Source organism: Urocampus carinirostris, chromosome 8, assembly GCF_059441175.1.
Source record: "Urocampus carinirostris isolate Australia breed hairy pipefish chromosome 8, RoL_Ucar_1.0, whole genome shotgun sequence".
Taxonomy (NCBI): Eukaryota; Metazoa; Chordata; class Actinopteri; order Syngnathiformes; family Syngnathidae; genus Urocampus; species Urocampus carinirostris.
Window position 1 is genome coordinate 16,066,084 of NC_142356.1, and position 21,888 is coordinate 16,087,971.

General features: G+C 40.9%; 2 protein-coding genes across 3 annotated transcripts in view; one reads left to right on the forward strand and one right to left on the reverse strand.

The window, feature by feature from the left end:
* Positions 1-12,853, forward strand: part of LOC148360831 (ubinuclein-2-like) — a 34,918-nt gene extending 22,065 nt beyond the window's left edge. For both annotated transcript variants that reach the window (XM_088341744.1, XM_088341745.1), the window contains 8 exons: positions 454-564; positions 627-770; positions 1,034-1,084; positions 1,178-1,220; positions 2,887-4,149; positions 6,523-6,721; positions 8,597-8,665; positions 9,511-12,853. In XM_088341744.1, the coding sequence (XP_088197870.1) occupies positions 454-564; positions 627-770; positions 1,034-1,084; positions 1,178-1,220; positions 2,887-4,149; positions 6,523-6,721; positions 8,597-8,665; positions 9,511-9,557 (1,927 nt within the window). In that variant the 3' untranslated portion in view covers positions 9,558-12,853. The remainder of the gene's footprint in view (positions 1-453; positions 565-626; positions 771-1,033; positions 1,085-1,177; positions 1,221-2,886; positions 4,150-6,522; positions 6,722-8,596; positions 8,666-9,510) is intronic.
* A 2,737-nt stretch (positions 12,854-15,590) lies between these two features.
* LOC148360832 (myosin-10-like) overlaps positions 15,591-21,888 on the reverse strand; it is a 51,389-nt gene continuing 45,091 nt past the window's right edge. Inside the window, exon 45 of the mRNA XM_088341746.1 lies at positions 15,591-21,840. Within this exon, the coding sequence (XP_088197872.1) occupies positions 21,696-21,840 (145 nt within the window). The 3' untranslated portion in view covers positions 15,591-21,695. The remainder of the gene's footprint in view (positions 21,841-21,888) is intronic.

Genomic DNA, 21,888 nt, shown 5'->3' on the forward strand with positions numbered 1-21,888 from the left:
CAGTATGTTAATACTTGTTTGTTGATGTTGTCTCGTGATTTACACTTTAAATACATCACTCTTTTCTGTTAGTTTTGAGACATTTTTGGTCATGCAGTCATGTTTTGTAGTCGGGCACCTGGGGAAGCTGCAGGGGTCCTGAGATAGGTTCCCCCTGTGTGTGGGTTGAATGAGATTGCAGAAAGAGAGAGAGAGAGAGAGGAGTGAAGAGACGTGGCGATGGACGAAAAGAACTAAAACTAACACTCACCGGACTTCAACATTGTCCCCTGTATTGTGCAACATAAATATGCTTCTAAATAGAATTTTAATTCTTATTTTTACAAAATATACCTGTAATTTGATTACATTTTTTCTCTAACTGTAAGGGAATACACTTGGATTACATTTTTTTACTACTACTTGTATTGCGTAACTCCCCAAGCCTGCTCTTGACTGTGTGTTTTATTTCAGGCATCAGTCAGAGGAGGGAGAGAAGAACGGCTCTGAAGAAGAGGACGAGGAAAAACCCGGCAAAAGGGTGATGGGTCCTCGCAAGAAGTTCATCTGGGATGACAGGCTTCGGTAGGAACCAGAAAATCTTTGCTTCTGTTGAAATCTTTCATTCTGATATTTGCGTTTTGCAGGAGTCTGCTTTGCACGCTGGTGCGAGTGAAATTGAGCTGCTATGACGTGGAAAGCCAATGCTCGCTCTCCGTGGAGGACTACCTCAAGGTCTTTTTGGAGAACGAGGTCAAGCCCCTTTGGCCCAAAGGCTGGATGCAATCCAGGTCTGTATGTGCGTCGCGGGTTCCTGTTCTCCATTGGATGTTTAAGGGATTCATGTAGAAAGAATAATGTCAAGTCATAAAGGATGTACTCATTCGTGGACGGAATTGGTGTTATGGTGTTAAAATAGCCTAAAAATACACACAGCTCCCTCTACTGGTCATACATGGGAATAGCGCCATTAACTCTTCCTTATGTATGTAACAACACAGAATGATGTGGGGCTTCCACCCGCAATTGAACCTTACCTATTGTGTGTGTTTAGGATTCTGTTCAAGGAGAGTGTGTCAGTTCACATTCATCTCACCGGGACGCTGTGAGTATTTTCTTTTTTTCTCTCGACTTAAAAGGAACGGTCAGTGCAAGTGGAAAAGATGATCAGAATTTGCTGTTCTTCTGTTCCGTGCAGAGCGAAGAGGAGAGTGGTGCCCGGGCCCAAGGCCAAAGCTAAGGTCTGTCACATGTAGCTACAATACAATACAATTCTCCTCAGTGACGTCTTGGGTGAACTAGAAATAGCCCAGACAACCTAAATTTGATTATGCACAACTTTTCGTGCTCAAAAACTTCAGAAGACAGTCAGTAAAATATGAATACAGAGATGCTTCTGTTTTCGCAAAAAGTGAAAATCTGTAGCGTCAAACTTACCTCTAGATGACGTCATTACCGATTGAGATTTATACAACTGTAACAAAATAACATGCAGAGATCAACAAATTTTAATACATATTTAACACATATTTGCAGTTAAATAAAGGTTTTATTAATATTGTTCAAAATTAAAGAAAAATAGGAGGATATATGTCATAAGCATGCGTAGCTTCTTACTTCAACATGCATGCCCCGTCCACCTTTGTGTGGTCCGGGCTTTATCACCCCCCGACCCCCATGTGGAAGACTGAACACTTGGTCTCTCGACAAAGTGTCATGGACTGTGAAGCCCATCCGTCTGTGTGGGTACGTTACAGAGCAGCAGGCTGGTTGCATGCTCGCATCGGGTGTTAGCTTAGCAGTAGCAGTAGACTGTACCTGCAGCCAGGCTAGCGCTTGCCTGCCGAAGCCGCCTCAGTCGATTCTTGGACGCAATAATAATCCACGCAGCACCCGCTGGTGATCAACATTTCTTTGCGTTCTTCTGACCTTTGTTGGAGGCTGATTTAATAGATTCATTTCTTTTCAACGTATCGAGCCGTTAAAATCTACCGGTTGGTATTCTTCCCAGTTTGCTTTGATTCGTAGACGTTGACCGGCAACATGCAGCAGCCTATCACAGTCGTGCACACAGACAGTCACACCCACCCAACACAGGGCGCCCTCCCTAATATGGTCTGAGCTGTCTATTAGAAACACAATGCACGATCAGTTGTCATCAATGACAATAAAGTCTATTAAATTAACAATCGGTGAAGGGGTGAACCAGAGATAATTGAAGCGCGAGGTAGCGACGGGTCTCTGTAATTACAACCTCGTAAGAACATAATTACATAGTAACAACATACCGTATTTATTTGTGTGTAATGCACTCTTATGGCTAACGCACTTAAAAAAAAAAATCAGTATACAATTTGGTTTCACTTTTTCTTACCTCTAACAAAGCATTGTAAGTAACAAATGTTATTAAATACGTGCGGCCATGATTAAAGTCATTTATTGACAACGTAAACTGTACACAAAATTTCAAAATAAAATGGATCTATTTCATGTCCTTTAAACTCCAAATCATCATCAGCTGCACCAAAGAATTGTGTGTATTGTCGTGCTTTTTTGCTTTTATTTATATCTTTCAGGATGACTTTCTGTTTTTTCAAATTTCTAACATTTGTATATGGTATCGTGAATAAAAATAGGGTGATCATGAGATGAAAGTGAATGCCTTTTCCTATGGCATCTGTATCGCTGGTTGTCTTGTGTTTAGGATTCGGCACTCTCACTCTTGCGATTTGAGTTTGATTCCTGAAAAATGTGCGTTATATGCTTGTAATAAGGAATATGTTTTTTTTTCAAAATGCATATCAAACGTGTAGCCTTTCATATTTAAAGAGTTGGATCAACCCTCTTATAGCCAACTGCCCATTTGTCCCACGTGACTCGTGTTAATTTCTGCCATGATGTGTACAGGAGGGTGTGTGGATCCGCAAACCTCCCGTGCCGGCCCCCGCCTCGTCAGGTCCCTCGGTGATCTCAACTTGCACGCCTCCGCTGCCGTCGCCGTCGGAGCTCATCTGTCTTTCGGACTCCCTGGACGAGGACTTGAGCGCCCCGTCTCTGGACTCCATCTCACACGCGCTTGCCCTCCTCAGCAATGCCGCTAAGGGTTTGGGGGCCGCCGACAGCCCCCTGTCGCCACCCCCTTCCCAGATCCCCACCTCATCCCCGCCCCCTGTTACCCCACACTACCCCCCGCAGGTCACGAGCTCCGCCCCATCCAAAGTGCTGAGCACGCCCACCGTTTCTTCTACCTCGTCCAGGCCGCCCGACGCTACCTACAGTGTGGTTAAGGCGACGGGCACCCCCATCCAGAGACAAGTAACTGCCCCGCCTACCGCTAACAGACTCAGCGCCATCATGGGCGGCAAAATACACCCACACCCGGCCCCTACGCTACAGAAACAGCGCCCCCCGCCTACGGCGTCCCCTCTGATGCCCCCGCATCATCAAAAAGGATTGCCCGGCACGTTAGGGGTCCCTCAAAGCGTAGTCAAGGGCGGGCCTAAGTTGGGGGGCGTCAGCAGCAATGGCGGCACGGCACCGTCGTCTTCCCCGTCACCGCAATCCCGCCCTACCCCAGCGCCTCACCCTGTCCTACCCTCTTTCTGCCCGTCACCGTCACCTTCGTCCGCCCCCTCGCCCCAAAACAAAGCCCGCCCCCAGCAGTCCAACTTCATCACGCCCATGCAGGCCACGCTCACCAAACCCTCCCACAGTACCAACTCCTCCCCCATCATTAAGCTAACGCCTCGTCCGCCGCTGCCCACACCGCCGCATTCATCTTCGTCTTCGTCGTCCCCCTCGCCGTCGTCCTCGCCCTCTCTTCCCCCTGGCCCTAAACACCAATATTCCCCCAAAACTTTCAGACCACCTTACAATGTTACAGGTAGCGTTCAAGGGACTAAGCAGGTGCCCGGCACCTTCCCTGGGGCGACTAAATCTCCCGTTGCTGCAGCTGGGGGCACCCACAACGCCCCCGCCGGCAGCAAGACCTCTTTGACCGCCGGGCATGCTAACAAAACGCCGCCGCCACCATCGCCTTCGAGCTCCTCAGCCAATCACAGTCAGAGGCAAGGGCTTGTGGGCGCAACCAGACCCAATTTAAAGGCGGGGAACGGCTGGATAGCGTCAGGACCTCTGGCCACGCCCTCCACCACATCACACCTTTCACAGGTAACTCAAGAAAACCAAACTAAAACGTAAGTTAGGAATCTAAATATGGTGCTGTACGACAGCCTGAGCGTCTTGTACCCTGGAATCCTTGTGTTCACGCAAGAACAGTACGCAAGAAACAAACCTGTGGCGAGACTGGAATTTATACACGTTCCTGGGCCACAGGTGTCACAAATGACTAACATGGTATGACTTTTTCAAACTGAGCATGCGCGAAGGGAACGTCAAGTACCGTACTTTCTCGACCAGAAGGCGCACCGGGTTAAAAGGCGCACCCCTTCAAAAATAGTCTTCTGTCCTATATTTTCCATACATAAGGCGCACCAGACTATAAGGTGCCAGAGTGGGAACGTCAACAAAACAGTCTGATAGTTCAGTCAAACGTATTAACCCGTTAACATTCCGACGGCTCGCAAAGAAGCAAATACGTTTCTCAGACACGTATGGACGCGGTGTCTGTATGATGTTCCCAATCACTCAAATGCGTCATTCCACATATCATTAGGAAGGTTAAACTCTTGGGATTCAAAAAATGCCAAACATTTCCTAGTTTTTATTTTCTTTTTCCCTGGCAACTGTGTGGACAGCAAAGTAAGAACTTCATTGTGCAGGGAAACGCGGTTCTTTACTGTGCATATGGCAATAAACACTTAGAATTTAATTGATTTGAAAAATAGACTCATCACAGAAACTTCAAGATCAGTCTGAAACAAGATACTAGGAAAAAATAAAGCAGGGGCAGCTCACCGAAGTTGTCTTGCAGCCATCACATTCAATAATAATACGCAACTATGGTCCTCTTACATCCTTGAGTGTAGTAAATCCAACCGTGCAAAATATTAATACAATCCAAAACACGCAATAATGCAGACAAATTAAAGGAAATCCACAGAGAAGCATCTGCATCGATAGACGTTGCTTGTTGCTAGCTGTCTGTTTAGCCGTAAAGCAACCTTTGAACAACGTTTGATTCACACTCATCTTTTTCGGCAGTCTTTGTTTTTCACCGCTTTAGCTTATGCGAGCCTGTAAATGCTTAAAATTACCCGCCTCCTTTACCTCCGGATAACTTTAGCTAATAGTGACAGATTCAAATGATGACAGACACATTGGTTAGGAAATGAAACGCCGATATATATATATCCCAGCACTACTTCTCCTACGGGGGAATATCTAGTCGGCGGCTGCTTGCCTTAGTTGCGAGACCTTGCGACTATACCGATCCATATATTAGGTGCACCGTATTATAAGGCGCATAAAAAAATAAAGGCTTTTCGGTGCGCCTTAAAGTCGTGAAAATACGGTACTTAAAGCATCGCCTCAGGTGGTCGTGAGTGACGAAATGGAACCAGTGCTTCTCATAGAATTTTGTCAGACCCCAGTGGTTGTACAGTTTAGTGGGGTGCAGGGGCATGGTACCCCAGAAGAAAATGTATTTTAAATTCAAACGCATCGATATGGTGAATTCCAAGAGCAACATCAAGAAGCTAGATCTATGATGAATATGTGCCCTTGTAAACTATTAAATCACAAATATACTAGTTATGGAAGGCAGTGGCACAACAAACAAGTCACACCTGCAAAACATTGTAAACAAGACAGAAGTTTGAGACAGAAGCTAATCAGACTAAAAATAAATCGTGTTTTAGGCCGATGCTTTAAGGTATCGAATCATCGAGTTTTCCATTGAATTTCATGTAATACTCTAATCAGTGATTTGGTAAATGGTATTATATTTTGTTACCGCTGCTTTTGTGATTGCTGTTATAATAGGATGCTAGTTTTTCTTTGAAGGTTTACAGGAGGTTTTTGTAACGTGCAATTTGTGGGCTATAGTTAGGGCACGTGTCCACCAAAATGGTTTCCTGCTCTGGGCCAGTTTTTGTAACTGCTTGTAATTTACGCTTTGTTGAAAACGCCGGCATTGCGTGGAATTTTCTGGTCGCTGAGAGTTGAAAAATGTTCAATTTAGGGAAAACGCAACACCCGTCAATGTCACATTTAACCCAGAGCGGGACAAACGTTGCATGTTGGAGGGGCTTACTAACCAAGATCTGGGGTTTCCCTGCACAATAACATAGTGGGGCATTTGCGATCATTTAGAATAGAATATACCTTTATTGTCATTGTTACAAAATGGGTTAACATATTGTGACAACGAAATTGGGCATTTATATAATTTGAAGTTTTTTCGATTAACTTTGCATTAATATATATTTAAAAAAATGACATAATGGTGGTCTGAAATATTATATGTTTCAATGATAGAAGTTTATGAGACTCTGGCAGGACCATTTAAACCATGGCAGCCCGCCAGGATCTTCCAATGTTTGGAAAACACTGTAAGTCCATTCTGACGTCTCCTCTGTTCAGGTCTCGGCGGCAGGCGGCCCCCTGCTGGGCAGTCCCTCCACACTCCCCCTGGGTTTTGGCATGCTTGGGGGTCTGGTGCCAGTCTCCCTACCCTTTCAGTTCCCACCGCTGCTTAATTTCAGCCCCCCGGGATCCTCCGGCATGGGCTCCGCACCCGGCTCCAACTCAGGATACCCCCTAGCACAGAGCGACCTGTTGGGTGAGTGCAGCTGAAGAGTAAAACTCTCGTGTGTCTTCCATTTACGACCACATAGCGCAAAAAGAATTATTCTAGGTCAGAAAATGTGCATTCTATTTTCGTACTTCATCCTTCATAGAGAGTGTTTAAAGACCCGGAGTGTCATTGGAAATTTTTAGTTTATCCTAAAAACTCAACTCTAATTTGACATGAACATGTTTTTTATTTAGTATTATCACATTTTATGGACTATAAAGCTTGCCTAAGAACCCCACATTTTCTAGTCCTGTAATGCTAGATGTGCAAAATGTTTCAAGTACCCTGCCGTGAAAAAGTATTTGGCCTCTGGATTTCTGAGATTTTTGCATGTTTATCACTCACAAAGGTTTCAGATCATCAAAAATATTTAAATATCACACAGAGACAACTCAAGGATATACAAAATGCAGTTTTATATTGTCTCCCAATGGTAAAATATTATTGGCCCCTGAACCTCAAAGCGTGTTGGGCCACCTTTGGCTGCACGAGTTTTGGCCCACTCTTCAATTGTTTGAAATCTGCCAAATTTGAGAATTTAACAACTGCCCGTTTAAGCATCTCATTTGATTTAAATCCCGACTTTGATTTGGCCAATCCAGAACCTTCTCCGGTGGACCTTCTGGTGTGTTTTATATTGTTGTCCTGTTGCATGATCCAAGAGAACTTAAGTTTGAGGGTATGAATTGATGGCGGGATTTTCTCCTTCAGGAGTCACCAGAATTGAATATTCCGTCAACCACAGCAAGTTGTCCTGGTCCTGAGGCAGCAAAGCAGCCCCAGACCATCACACTGCAACCACTATGCTTTACTGTTAGCGTCATGTTCCTTATGTCCCTTTTTTATGCCTTATGTGACAGAGTTCACTTCTTCCAAAAATTTCAATTTTTGACTCATCAGTTCCCATAATGTTTCTAAAAGGCTTGAGGATAATCAAGATGCTTTTTGGCAAACATGAAATGACTCTTTGTGTTTTTTCATAAAATCACCGGTTTTCGTCTGGGAACTCCAATCGATGCCAATTTTGGTCAGTGTCTTTCTTATCGTGGAGTCATGAACACTGACCTTTACTGGTCTGCTTCGCTGTCTCAGGACTGGGACAGTTTGCTATGGTTGAAGGGATAATGAATTTTGGTGCTTACCAGAAGATAATGTAGGAGAATGTTCGGCCATCAGTTTGTGCCTCCAAACTCAAGCGCTCTTAGATCATGCAGCAGGGCAACGATCTGAAACACACCAGCAAGTCCAATTTTGGATGACTCCAAATAAACTAAATGAAGCCAAAGTCAATGTGTGGATTTATATCTAATTGAGATGCTGGGCTGTGACTTTTAACGGGAAGTTTACGCTAGGGAAAACTCCAATATGGCACATTTGCAAAGAAGAGTGGGCCAAAATCCCTCCACAGTGTTGTGAAAGAATCATTACCAAATGTCATAAGTTTGATTTCTGTTATCGCTGCCAAAGGTGGCCCAAATCTCTATTATGTTCTTGAGGCAATTATTCACGGCACTGTATATTTGTGATTTAATAGTTTACAAGGGCACATATTCATCATAGATCTAGCTTCTTTATGTTGTCCCTAGTGGTTAGCATTTGGAACTCTAACCCCTGCGATCCGGGTTCGATCTCCGATGACACCATTTTTGTGCAATTTTGATCAGCAATAATTATAAACCGATATGCATTTTCTGTACATAAGGTGCACTGGGTTAAAAAGCGCATGGCCAAATTTCTGGCCAGTTAGGGGTTTTTGTGTGCATCTTATAGTTTGAATAATATACTACTAAGACAAAATGGCGGCCATTGTTAGCCTTCATCCATAAAAGAAGAGTTGATGCTCATCCTGTTTTTGCACAGAACTGTACAAGAGTCTCCAGTCCGGGTCGCAGGCCGCTCTACCTCCCCATCTACAGCTCGCTTTCTCAGGTAAGAATCAATTTTAGTTTGGAGTCTAAAGGGACAGTGTGTATTATTACATAAGAAGTGAGCTAGGGGGAGCCGACATCATCTGCCGGCATCTTGCCACCCAGGCTACCCTTAAAACCTGTCTTCTCTTTTTGTGTTTAGTAAAAAAAAAATCCACAGAAAAGATTAAATCTTTTGCTCATTATAAGTATTATTTTTTCCTTGTTTCTCTTTTGTTTTCCTTTTTCCATTATTTAATTCCATGTTTTCTGGCCTTTTTTCACATTATTTATATTCTTTTTTCCCCCGCCATTTCCTTGTTTCTTTTTCTTTCCCGTTTTGTTTTTCTTGTTTGCCCCCTCTTTTTAAGTTTATCCCTCTTTCTCTTTTTAATATTTTCTTTGCTTTTTTGTTTTGTTTTTTTTCCCTTTAGTTTTTTCCCCTCTTTTCTTTATTTTTTCTTTCCCCCTTTCTTCTTTTATCTAGTTTTTTTGTTGTATGTTTTCTCATTTTTCCCTCTCCTTTTTTTTCCCCTTTTTGCTTTTTTTACTTTAGTTTTTTCATATTTGTATCTTTTTCCCTGTTTTCTATCCTTTTTCCTTTTCCTTTTCCCCCGTTTTTTCTTATCTCTTTTATTTATATTATCATCTGTTTTCACCTTTTTTCTTCACTTTTTTCCATCTTTGCAAAAAAAGTAATGGAAAATAATATTGTTTTGCTCACTTTGAGTCACGATTGTTTGTATTCTTCTTTATGCTTTTTTACCATGGACCACCATAGACATAGAGCATTACACACTGTACCTTTAAATCCTCCATAACAGTTCCTGAACACAAGTGTTTTTCCCCGTCCTGCTTTTTTTTTAGACACCAACCAAAGTCAGGGCGGAGACAAGCGAAAACCCAGCCACTGATTCGGACTCCTTCGATTGACTGACCAGTGAGGCGCCACAGAGCTTGTTTTTCGTTTCTTGAAATGAAATCCAGGAAATTTGGACCTGCTTTTGGCACACGAGTGAATGAAAACAGGAACGGGTAAAGAGAAAGAATACTTTTTTTTTTTCTTTAAATTTCTTTTTTTTGTCAACATGTTTACATCAAGCGACCTTGATCACTGTGGACAGAGGACGAGAGGATTTCTATAGAAACGGACGCAAAAACAACGTAAGAAATCGGAGGATTATTTTTCTCCCAGTGTCCCTTTTTTTTTCTTCCACTGACGACTGTTAAGTAGTAGCTTAAATTATAAATATCGATAAATTATTTGTAATTGACGGGTTCGAAAGTTTGTGTGTGCGTAAAGATAAAGCAAACGATATACTGTTGATTAATTCCACCTTCTCAAGACGTTGCACAGGACTGTTTTTCTCTTCTTTTTTTCTCCATTTTTTTTTTTTCTGTGCGGTTTCATCACACTGGACCTTTTTTGTTGCTACGCGATTAAAAACTTGAAATGATAATGCATCAGGGAGAGACGGGAGTAAAGATTGTAGCCTGTTTCAATGAGGATTTTTCCAGGGGGGTGGATTACCGTATTTTTCGCACTATAGGGCGCATCCCCAAAAATATTATTGTATATTATATATACAGGGTTCGTACAAGTTCTTGAAATGCTTGACTTTTGGGTGAAAGGCTTGAAATTGTTGCCATTGCCTTGTTTCTTGGCTTTCTGACTCTTCAGACCACGTAATAAATGAAGGAAAAGGTGCATGAAAATGACGCCAACACGCCTGCTTTTAGTGGCTTGTGATTATGACATGTGAAGCAGCACAATCCCCTACTGGTTGTACCAAGGAGGACAGCTCTATTTAAAAACAGTCTCATTTGGTTCGGCTCACTGTGCGAGCTCTCTCCAAACGGCTCCTCGGGTTTCCCGTTTTTTTTTTTATGATATAATATCAAAACGAATACAACATTATGCGCCAAATCACTTAGTAATTTTTAATTTAATAAGGTTTGCAGGGCATTCCTGAAAAACGCATGAAATAGAAATCAAAATATTCTTCAAAAGAATTTTGCAAAGTACAAACCCATTTTAGCTTTTTATGGATTGGACAGTTGAAATCCAACAACAACAAAAACATTCTGAAAATGCAAAACAATAAACTAAAAATAAGTCTTTAGTGTTATAGACTGTAATATAAAAAAAAAAACTACAATTCTATTGTAACCAATTTCGACACAAATCCTATTAAAAACCCGCAAAAAAATTAAATTAGTAAAACAAATAAAAAAAGATCAGCAGCCTCTTAGATTAAATTCTATCTGCTCCGGAGCAATCAATTTCATTAAAATTAGTACAAATTTTGCTCATTTTTCTGCTTTTTATACATACAGTCTTTTTTTGGCTTCTGTATTTAACTCTTATTACTCGACACCTAGAGAGGCCTTTCACTGCTTGTAAACAAGTGTGTCGTAGCCAAGCTGTATGTGCGTTATTGAAGCAGAATGGCAGAATTCATGTCAGTTTATAGCTGCCAATTGACACATAAGAATTATAGACAGGAAAAGCTCAAAATAGGACAGAGTATGTGCTACTATCAAAATAGGAACTGTATTTTAGCCATTAAACAAACAAACCAAAAAAATACTCTTCTAATCGGTACTAGATTTCTTTTCATCAAGGTACTAAAAAAATGTAAGTCGGCCCTAGAAAGTTCTTGAATTTGGCCAATGAAAAGGTGTACGAACCCTGTATATAAGGTGCATTATAAAGCGCATTGAATTAAATATACAGTACAAACTACCATATATACTCATGTATAACTGCACATTTTATACACTTCGACTGATCAATACTTGCACTTATACAAACTAACAATTTTGCAGAAAAATCGCGAAACTTTGTATTCAATGGGAATCGAACCCAGGTCACAGCAGTAAGAGCGATATTGATGATAAATGGATAATTTTATCTCATTATCACACAACATTTACTCAAGGTAACAGAAAAAAATGTTAGAGAATGGAGAAAACAAAGTCATCATGAAAGATGAATGTAAAGAGCAATCGTGTATTTGAAAAAACACTGATTTATCATCAAATAAACACGAGTTGTTTCCCTTGCCGTGCTTTTTTGCGTTTATTCATATCTATCTCTTTCTCCTTTCTCTAACATTTGTTTCTGGCACTATGAGTTGAAATAGTGTGATGATGAGATAGAAGCTAATGTCTTATGTCATCTGTCCCACTGGTGGTTTAGTGTCGTGGTTCTCAACTACTCTGACTTGACCATCATTCCACTCCAATCCCAAACTGCGACCCAAACTAAGAAAAAAAAGGCCACTTCTCAAATGTATCAAACGAAAATCACCATTTTTCCCCAAAACGACTTTAAGTACCCTGTATAGTCGCATTTAAGCCTACACCGCACATAAGTGACACCCTAAAATTGTTGAAAAAAGCCATATACTAAAATAGGTTTGTACCTGAAATACTAAATTCCTTAGACCCATTATTATGATCAGAAAAGGGAAATAAAACAAACAAAATCACAATAAAATGAGATGTGGTCCCACTCAAACAGGGCATTATTGCCATCTACCGTGTAATTGCCCCTTTTTTTCTGCCAGGCCAAACCCCGAGTACCCACTGAAAACTAGTTCGCGTCCCGCTTTTGGGTCCCAATCCACCAATCGAGAAACACTGGTCTAGTGGTTAAGTGTCACCACGCTCATTGGCTACGACTCGTTTGATTCCCCTTTTTGCGATTTTAGTCAATGATGTCAAAATCTGTAGTATACTGTAAAAACTTTGTGTAGCAAGGTACACGTATAAACACTGTATCCATTTCCGATCTTATACACCGCATTTATAAGGCGCACTTTCAATTTTTGGGGTATTTGGGTGCGCCTAATAGTCCAGAAAATACGGTAATATTCTGTGGGTTGTCATTTAAATAACACACGCTTTAGTTTAGAGGCCGCTAGGAAAACATGTTCTATGCAGGATTCATGTGCAAAAGTAACCGGAATAGCCCCTTCCTCTAATTCCCCCGCTTCCTTTTGCGCTCAACTGACATATTACCTCCATTAATGGTTCTTCCTGACCCGAATTCCCCCCCCCCCCGTGTGTCTGATTGGTCGCGCCGAGAACGATGCCAAAGATTGTTGTAGCTTCCCTTCGGATCGTATGTTTGTGTGTAGAAGTGTGTTTGAGTGAAGGGGACGAGGGCGGGACAGTTCTAAACAATAAGACATTTCTCTGTGAATCGCTGGCTTCTTTTGATTTGATTTGGGTCGGTTTTTTTCCTCACCTGTGTGTCAAGGTTGGAATTAAAGATGGTTTCCATAAGGACTGGTTTCTTGAAGGTGGTGTCTGCAAATTGGCGTGTTGCCACTCACTGGCGCCATCTCTTGGGCAGTCAACTCATTCCTCAAATACAGTGGAACCTCGGTTTTCGAACGCCTCTCAGTTCGAACAAATCGGAGTCCGGCCCAAAATTTCGAGAAATTATTCCTTCGTTGTTCGGTCAAAAAAATCGGAGTTCGAACGCCGGTAATGCGTGAGTGCGTACGCTAGGGTGCGATGCTGAGCGGCGTACGGGTGTTTTAGCCCCTTATCATGCCTCCGAAGAAAGTCAGTGCAAGCAGCAAAGTTGCTGCAGGTGAAAAATGAAAAGTAGTGCGTACAACTATTGCATTTAAGAAAGAAATAATATCAAAATATGAAGCATGTGTGCGAGTGTCTGATCTTGCTAGGGACTACAGCATGGCTAAATCTACAATCAGTACGATACTAAAGAATAAGGAGGCTGTGAAATCGAGTGATGTGGCTAAGGGAGTGAGTGCTATAAGCAAGCAACGGCCGCAAGTTTTGGAAGAGGTTCTTTTGATGATTTTCCTCTCCCCACCGTCCACCTGCGCCTTCTGCTGACCACCACAAAGGTAAGAAATCCTATTCATAATTCTTTTCTTCATCCTTTTTGTTTTTACACGTTCATGTTAGCGTAATCTTTCGTACGGAAGTTTACGATAACGCGAACGTTTGATTAGCCTGGGTTAGCTTTACGTTAAACATTCAAGGTAAACATTCAGGGTGTTGGAACGGATTAAAACGATTCCCATTATTTTTAATGGGAAAAATTATTTCGGTGATTGAACAAATCGGTTTTCGAACAGGGTTCTGGAACGGATTATGGCCGAGAACCGAGGTTCCACTGTACTACGAAATTCATCGTTTATTTTTAGAAGTTTAGGTCAGCATTCGGTCTTTATTTGAAACAAAACTTTTCTTACTTTCACCATTTTCAGGTTAAACCAGTGGTTTTTGGTTGGGGGCGCAGTTGTGTTTGACTTAAAAAAAATCCCTCAACTTTCCCAGAATAAAATGCAAGTAGGCCTCCATGACACTAGGGGGCAGTGGTGCTCTAAGTGGCAATGTGTTAATTTTTACATTTAGCTTTCCTGTAGTGCAGGGGTGGTGAATGAGTTTGACACAAAGGGCCGAAATTTTTAACTGTAAGAGTCAAAGAGCCACACCACGAACTGACCTGCCATGACAGACTGACACGCACAAACACACAAAATTAAAAACGTTTTTCCCCATAACACACTCCTCACAATACAACAAGCATTGTTCTTGTGTTGATTTCAAAGAAAGTGTCCACCCTCAATACACACAAAAAAAAATAAACATGAAACAAGGCAAAGAGCCACTGTATATAGAAAATATGACGAGGCAAAGAGCCGCATTCTTATTGGCCAAGAGCCGCGTGTTCGCCACCCCTGCTGTGGTGCATTAAACACAACGTAGAATCATTGAGTATGAAGTGTAGCAGGCCCTCAAGCGACCCCACTATAAAACTATTTTACATAGCTGCAGAGACAGGCGAAAGGACACTGGGTAATTAGACAAACTAAAGTCTCCTCCTCTGGCACTTCACTGTGACCTCGGAGGGAGCTGAGCAAAAACCGGTGTGCTTGCTCTGTTAATGTTGGCAGCTGACAGCATGAAGCCAAATAAATCAAGTTGTCACTTAAAGGACATTACAATCCCATCAAATTGGCATGGACGGTAACGTGTGACTGCCAATATTGAGATCTGTTTCGTCTCCACCTACCGAATATATTATGTGACCACTTAAAAGAACTGCATTCTGAATTTCCTCAGTCGCTTATTGCAACAATATTGGCTTACATTCCAATCATATTCTCCTGATATTTACGATTGCTGCTAAAAGACAATAATATTGCAAAGTCAGTTTATATTTTATCCAAACAATTAATTATGGTTCACTTCTGTATGTGTACTTAGGGACAACATTACAAATGAAATATTTAGAACAGGGTTTCAAAATCATTTTAGCCCGGGGGTCACATGCTAGGAAAAAAAAAAGACTGGCCTATTGGATTAGAGAGAAAAAAGAAAAGGGAGAAAACAAAGAAACAGAGATAAAAGGGTGAAAAGAAGGGAAAGGGAGAGAGATAAAAGATGGAAAGGAAGACAAAAAGAGAGGAGAGAGAAACAGTAAGAAAGAGAAAGGGAAAGAAAATGAGTGAGAAAGAGAGCGAGATAAGATGGAAGAAAAAACAGAAGTGAAAGAGATGAGAGAAAAATGATGGATCAAAAAAGGTAAAAAATGAGACTAAAAGACAGAAGGATAAACAGAAAGAGAAAGCAAGAAGGAAATAGAGGGCAGAGAGAAAAGAGTGACAATGACAGAAAGGGAAAAGAGAATAAGAGTATAAAACCGATACAAGAGACGGAAAAAGGGGGAAGATAGTCAGAAAGAGAGGGTGAGAAAGAGATGGATGGAGAAAAAATTGAGAGCGAAAAAGAGGTACAGAATGAGAAAAATACTGCTTACGTGTCTTTAGAACTGTGGCCTGTGTTTGGTGACATCAAGTAAACATATTTCAAACCGCAGCTCGTTTTTCTCTTGCGCTTCTCAAGAGAAAAATCCGGCCATATGTTTGACATCCCAGATTCAGGACAGAACTAGTGAAAAAGTTACAATGAATATGCTTTATTTCTCCTTATTAAAATAAAACTGCCCAGAAATCCAAGTGTACATAAAACAAGCTAGGAATATGTGAAGTGGAACGCCTGCTGGAAAACAATACCAATAATAATAATGACAATCATCTGGATTTGAAATATCGCCAGATGTTAACTACTGTACTGTTAAAGCTTCCAACCCAAATGAAAGATTTTCTGTACACTATGTTTAAGAGCCAGAATCACACGATCGCGTGGCGTACCGTAAAGGATATGAAAAGCGCGGCGGACAAAATGAGATCACAGAAACGCTCGTCCCGTTGATGTTCTGGTTTAATTCCTAAGGCACAAGAAAAACATACGTTGAATCGTTTTACACAAAAGAGATGAGGTGCGTGAGATGATGAAAAGCCGGCTGAGCATTGATGTTCTAACCTTTTTTTGGTGCTGAAAAATTCAATTGGACAACATCGTTTTTCATGTCGGGCATTCTATTTGAGAGAGGTTGTCGGGGCTGAGGTTTATTGAAATAGTATTTTTGGGGGTGCCTTGACATCAAACCTAGCTGGACATTTCCAGAGGCCTAAAGTACTAACGTGTAAAATTTCTCCGGAATCAGTTTACCCGTTTTGGAGCCTATAAGCCACATACGAACACATACAGTCACGCAATTCGGGATTTATTTGTTTCCTATACCAGGAAGTGTGGAAATAAAGATTTCATCATGTTACTATGGTAACCTGACACAATTTTCCCCTTTAATTTTAAAGTGACTGTTTTTATTATATTTTCTCAGGGGATTTTATTTTTGAGGGCAGGGGTTATGGTTTTAATTCATAAAATCAACGTGACTGTTTTTTCATGATTTATATTTTCTTTAACAGATTTTCTGTTTTTTAATTTTTTTTATGTCCACTCCATTTTTTTTCACTATTTTTAAGTTTTTTTGTTGTCGTTTTAAAAAAATGTTAGTCTTCCCCCAGTAGATTTAAAGTGTATTACAGAGCACTTCCTAGTGGTTAAAAAACATTAGAATAATAATAAAAATTACAAGATAATATAGACATTCATTTTTTAAAAATGTAGGTAAAGAAAATAATTATATCGCTAATTTAGGAATGTATATCAATGAACGCCAAGGGCACACAGTTTATTAACAAAAAGGGTGGAGACCCCTGGTCCAGTTTCTCAGCAAACGGTTTAACAGCATTCAATTTTATAGGATGGTTAGGGGGTTAAACTTAAATAAACAGTGCCCTCTTCTGGGGAGCGTTGCTAGGATTGCTCTCCATAAATCCTTAAAAAACAGCAGTGTCATGTGATTACACAATCACACTACGTCACATCGCAATTCTGATTCTATTTCGGTGCGTGTGCAGCCCTACCGCAGGAGGGCGCTATAGAGCCGTGTGGATATTTTCAACATTGCTGTTATTTCATAAAAACAACTGAGAAGAGTTGAACAAAACTGGCACTGAAAAGAAAATCATTTTCTGGGGATTTCAAGCTGCAAAAAGTGAAGTATGAAGCCAAGCAGCAGAAAGAAAGTTTGGAGTTAGCCAGAAGCGGAAGTGACGTCGAATCTGATGTAAAGTACGTAAAAAAGGAGACTGATGCGGCTTATCGGCTAATTCCTGAGCTGAGGGAATTGTTAACCGGTTAAGGTGACCAAGAGAATGAAGATTTCATTGGATTTTGTGTTCTTTAAGCTAGACTAGTTATCGAAATAACTTTATGTTACATCGAGATTACCTGGCATGTCAGTCAAGAAATGTACCGTAAGTATACTGTACACCAGACCGGGCATGTCCAAAGTCCAGCCTGGGGGCCAGTTACATCCCGTTATCAAATTTTAACTGGCCTCCCAGAATGACTGCAGTACTAAATAAATTTGTACCCCAAACAAATTTCACCATTTCATCAGATGAGGGCAGTAACCCTTTGGCCACATTGCCATTGGCTTTCTGTGAGTTTAAGCCCACCCCATTTCTGACAATTCAACTGTAAAAAAAAAAAAAAAAAAAAAAAAAGGAAAGTTGACTGTGAGGGCTGCCAGTTCCAGGACAAGTGTAAATTGGGAGTATTTTTTCCACAGACAACTGTCTTCCAAGTTTGCCAAGAGAATAGAATATCAAGAGGCAATGCCAGTCAAAACATGCCAACTATAAAAAGTAACTGGAAACAAACGCTGTGAAATGGTGAAGCAATTAGAAGCCGTTTTACCGTAACAGTAGCGCTTTTTCACTAGACCCAGCGAATCCAATGAAAATGCTACAAAAGCGAGCTTAGAGGTTGCAGTGCTGCTTACTGCAAACCATTCACGGAGGGTGGATTTATTAAAAACTGTTCAATGAATGCCAGACTGAATAGCTTTCACAAATGTTTAGCTTACCAAATTTGGCCTGCTTTCTGAAACGTTTGGACACCCCCTGCAGTATACATTCGCTCCCCTACTCACGACCATACTTACATAAAACGATAGGATAATTTTTTTCAGGATGTGGAAAACTATTGCTGTCAGATTTTGAATTGTGAATTACTGTAGTGCTTCTGTCCGCCACTACCGGTGTGTGGCGCTGTAAGAGCTCACCCAGCATCACCCCCGAAGAAGAAATCCGCTTCCTCTTCCTAAATCGTGTGTAAACATTCTATACTGTATCTCCAGCGCGCTAAGAACTTTGATATTTTTACAGTTTAATATCTCGTGCATCCATTCAATATGGTTGGTTTAAAGTGTAAAGAAGTGGCGAGACGTTTCTTTTGAAGTGAAAGTGGCATAAGAAAGTGCGGTTGAGAAAATGGTTGGATCGCTTTTTTTGGGCCACTTTGTACCACGGAGGAGGAAGTCGCCTAACTCTTGAAGCTCATCTTCCAAAAGTAAGTTCAACTTCACTTTATTTATCTTCATAGAGCAAATGGTAATCTTTTAGTACAAAACAATACAGGTTACTTATATAAACCTTAAACATACAAAATATAGCACTTAAGCAACTAGGGCAGCGTCTGTACTTATTCAGTCGGTTGTTCCCCATTTCATTTTTATTTTAAATATCCTTTCAAGACGACATGCATGTTTTATGGTGTTGGATTTTATCAAATGAATTTCCCCCCAAAATGCGACTTATATTCAGGTGGGCCTCGTTTTTTTCCTTAAGCATGCATTTTTCAGCTTGTGTGACTTATACAGACGATTTTTCCAGACCATCTTACCAAGGTTAAAAAAAATGCTCAGCTGGCTTTCTACATGAAATCAAACCCATTTCCAGTCTTTCTCTTGCAAAAGTCCTAAAAGCATACCGCATCCTTTTTCTAGCGGCTCTCGGCAGTCACTTCCATTGTCTAACTCCACATTCGATTCCTCCGCACTCAATTGTGAGCGGCAAGTTTGGAAATATTTAGGAGATGATTAAAAAGAAAAAAAACGCGAGTGTTCCCCCCAAAATACTTTGCAGGCATGTACGTGAGGCAGAATGTCCGTTTGCCTCCCAGGAAAGAGGTTTCTTCGTGGGATTACAGTTAAAAATAAAAGAAGAAGAAAATATGAACAGCGGTACCTTGACTTGGATGCTTGGATTTATTCGAGCATGAGAAAATGAGAAAGAAGAATATTTTCGGAAGAAAAATGGCAGAGTATTTATAATACAGGAAGAGTGATTGTAATTTGGTACAGATAGGTACTCAGACGGAATATTAAGTCTGGTTTTGGATGTTTTTATAGACTTATTATTTTTTTGATAAAAATAAACTTGTGGACTGCTGCAAATGATTCTTTTTTTAATGTATTTTGTATTTGGCATCAAAGAATCTTTTGACCTTTGTATCGATTCGTGAGGTGTGAAATGGAAGTTTGGTTTGTCCTGTTATTTAGCCGGCCTCGAACGCGACGTGCCAACACTTAAAGTTTTCTATTTCCCACGTAGTCGCTAGCAGCCCGTGTATTGCTTTTTCTTTCTTACGACTTTTGTCTCCTACGACTTAATACAGTTAAAGTGCTAGTGCGGGCATTTTAGTTCACTCATACGGGAAGTCAAATCAATCTGAGCTCATGTGCTTTTAAGGCTAGTTATCACTGGTAGGCCTGTGTGTGTTAATTTGTCATTTGTTACGTAGGCTGGAGATGATGTACCGTAATTTCCGGACTAAAAGGCGCATCTAAAAACTCCAAATTGGCCAGGAATTTATATAATCCAGTCCACATTTAAATATTTTGAAATATGGTGGATAAAATTTGAAAACCGTAGTTGGAATTTATTGATACTGCGTCCATTAGCTGTTCCGCGTTTGGGAAACAATGTGGTCTTTTGTGGTTAACAATTGTAAAAACATGCTTGATACATTTCAAGAGGACTGGAGAAAAAGTTTTGCAATTTAGGTCTGAGATATTTGGCGATTTGAACAATCATTGCTGATATATGGTATTACCGTAAATCCTTGCATGAAAACACATACCAATAATTACCGTATGCATTTCCATTTTTATCTGCTGTAATTTACAGTACAGCAGTACCTCTCCTTACAAATTTATTAATTCGTTCTGGGATTAGCTTTGTAACCTGAAAACTTTGTAAATAGAGACGTATTCAGTATTTAAATGCGCTAATACATTTCAAGCCCTGCAAAAATATAGTGTATTATTTTAAATAAATCATAAAAGAGAATCAGATGATAAATCAAATACATGTTGAAATCAGATTACCGCACAGTAAACATAAAACGAGAGGCACATAATGTAAAAAGACAAAAAATAAAGGAAGTACCTTTTTGCCTCGCGTTTATTAATACGTTGATTCATTAGCTTTTGACAATCCGTTTGAAAAATGCGTGAGGCAGACGTAGCGATAGCCTGAGTTGTCAACACTATTTCCAGGGGATTCCTTTCCACAAATTCCGAGAATTCATAGAATTTTGCTAAAATGTCTTTACTTTGGGATGATTAAACGATGGCTGCCTCCTCCTCCCTCCTATCTTTCCGGAAATCCTCCTAGTCTCTCAACTGTCTCTGAACGGTGACACGAAGAGCATGCTGGGAGAACGTCCATGCACTGGATTTCCAGGCAGATTTGAAGCCAGTTTGTTTCCGTTTGAGGAACTGAGAGCGGTGAGTAGCAGTGTGTCCTGTAATGTGGACTTTGTAACTAGAGGCAATACTTTCCTGTTCAGGTACAGACGCTCCCCTACTTACGACCATTCGACTTACGCAAAACGGTAGATAGGAACATTTTTTTGGGGATATTGAAAAATATCTGGACATTGATGTAAGTTAGATTTTGTATTATGTGCACCTTTTTCCAAGTACAAGAAATTACTGTAGTGCTTCATTCCGGCGTGTGGTGGCGCTGTGAGAGGTCACGCGACATCCACCCCGAAAAAGAAATCCACTTTTTCACTTCCTAGTTCTTGTTTTCTATACTGTATCTCCAGAGCGCCGAGAACTTTGACATTTTTATTGTTTAACATCTCGTGCATCCATTCAATATGGTTGGTGTAAAGTGTAAAGAAGAGGCGAGCCGTTTCTTTTGAAACGAAAGTGGAATAAGAAAGCTTGATGCGGTTGAGAAAATGGTTGGATCCCTTTTTTTCGGCCACTTTTTACCATGGAGGAGAACCTCTTAAAGCGCATCTTCCAAAAGTAAATTAAACTCAACTTTATTTATCTTTATAGAGCATATTATTTTATGAAAGGTTTATTTTTAGTACAAAACAATACAGGTTACTTATACAAGCCCTAAACATACTCAATATAAACCTTAAACATACAAAATATAGCACTGTAGCAACTTATGAACAAGTTCAACTTACGAACGATCGTCTGTAACCTCTCTCGTTCGTAAGTAGGGCAGGGTCTGTACTTCGTGAGCTGACACTTTCAAATGTAAAGACATTCGTAAGTAGGGGTGCCACTATTATATCACATGCACCAAGTTATTAGACGTACTCAATTTTTTTGGGCCGAATTGGGGTTTTTAGGTGTGCCTTGTAGTCCGGAAAATAAGGTCATTTTCAGTACTATTCTCGTTTGCTCACGCCCCACAAAATGTGAAAAACCGTCACCTTCTAAGTCAAGGTACTGCTGCTGTGTAAATCCTAGTCCGTTTGTGAGCGAGCGCATGACTTCAGTCCATGTTAGCGACGTCGTTGAAGTCGCTGTTGCGGCTATCGGCGTCGTCGTCCGAGCGATCCGCCGAAGCGCCGCCGTCCACGTTGAGGTTGAGGTGGCCCGAACGGCCGGAGGACGAGAATCCGACGGGACCGCCTCGCCTGAAAGATCGGATCCGCGTTAGAAAGAAAACGAGCGGGAGTCTAGGA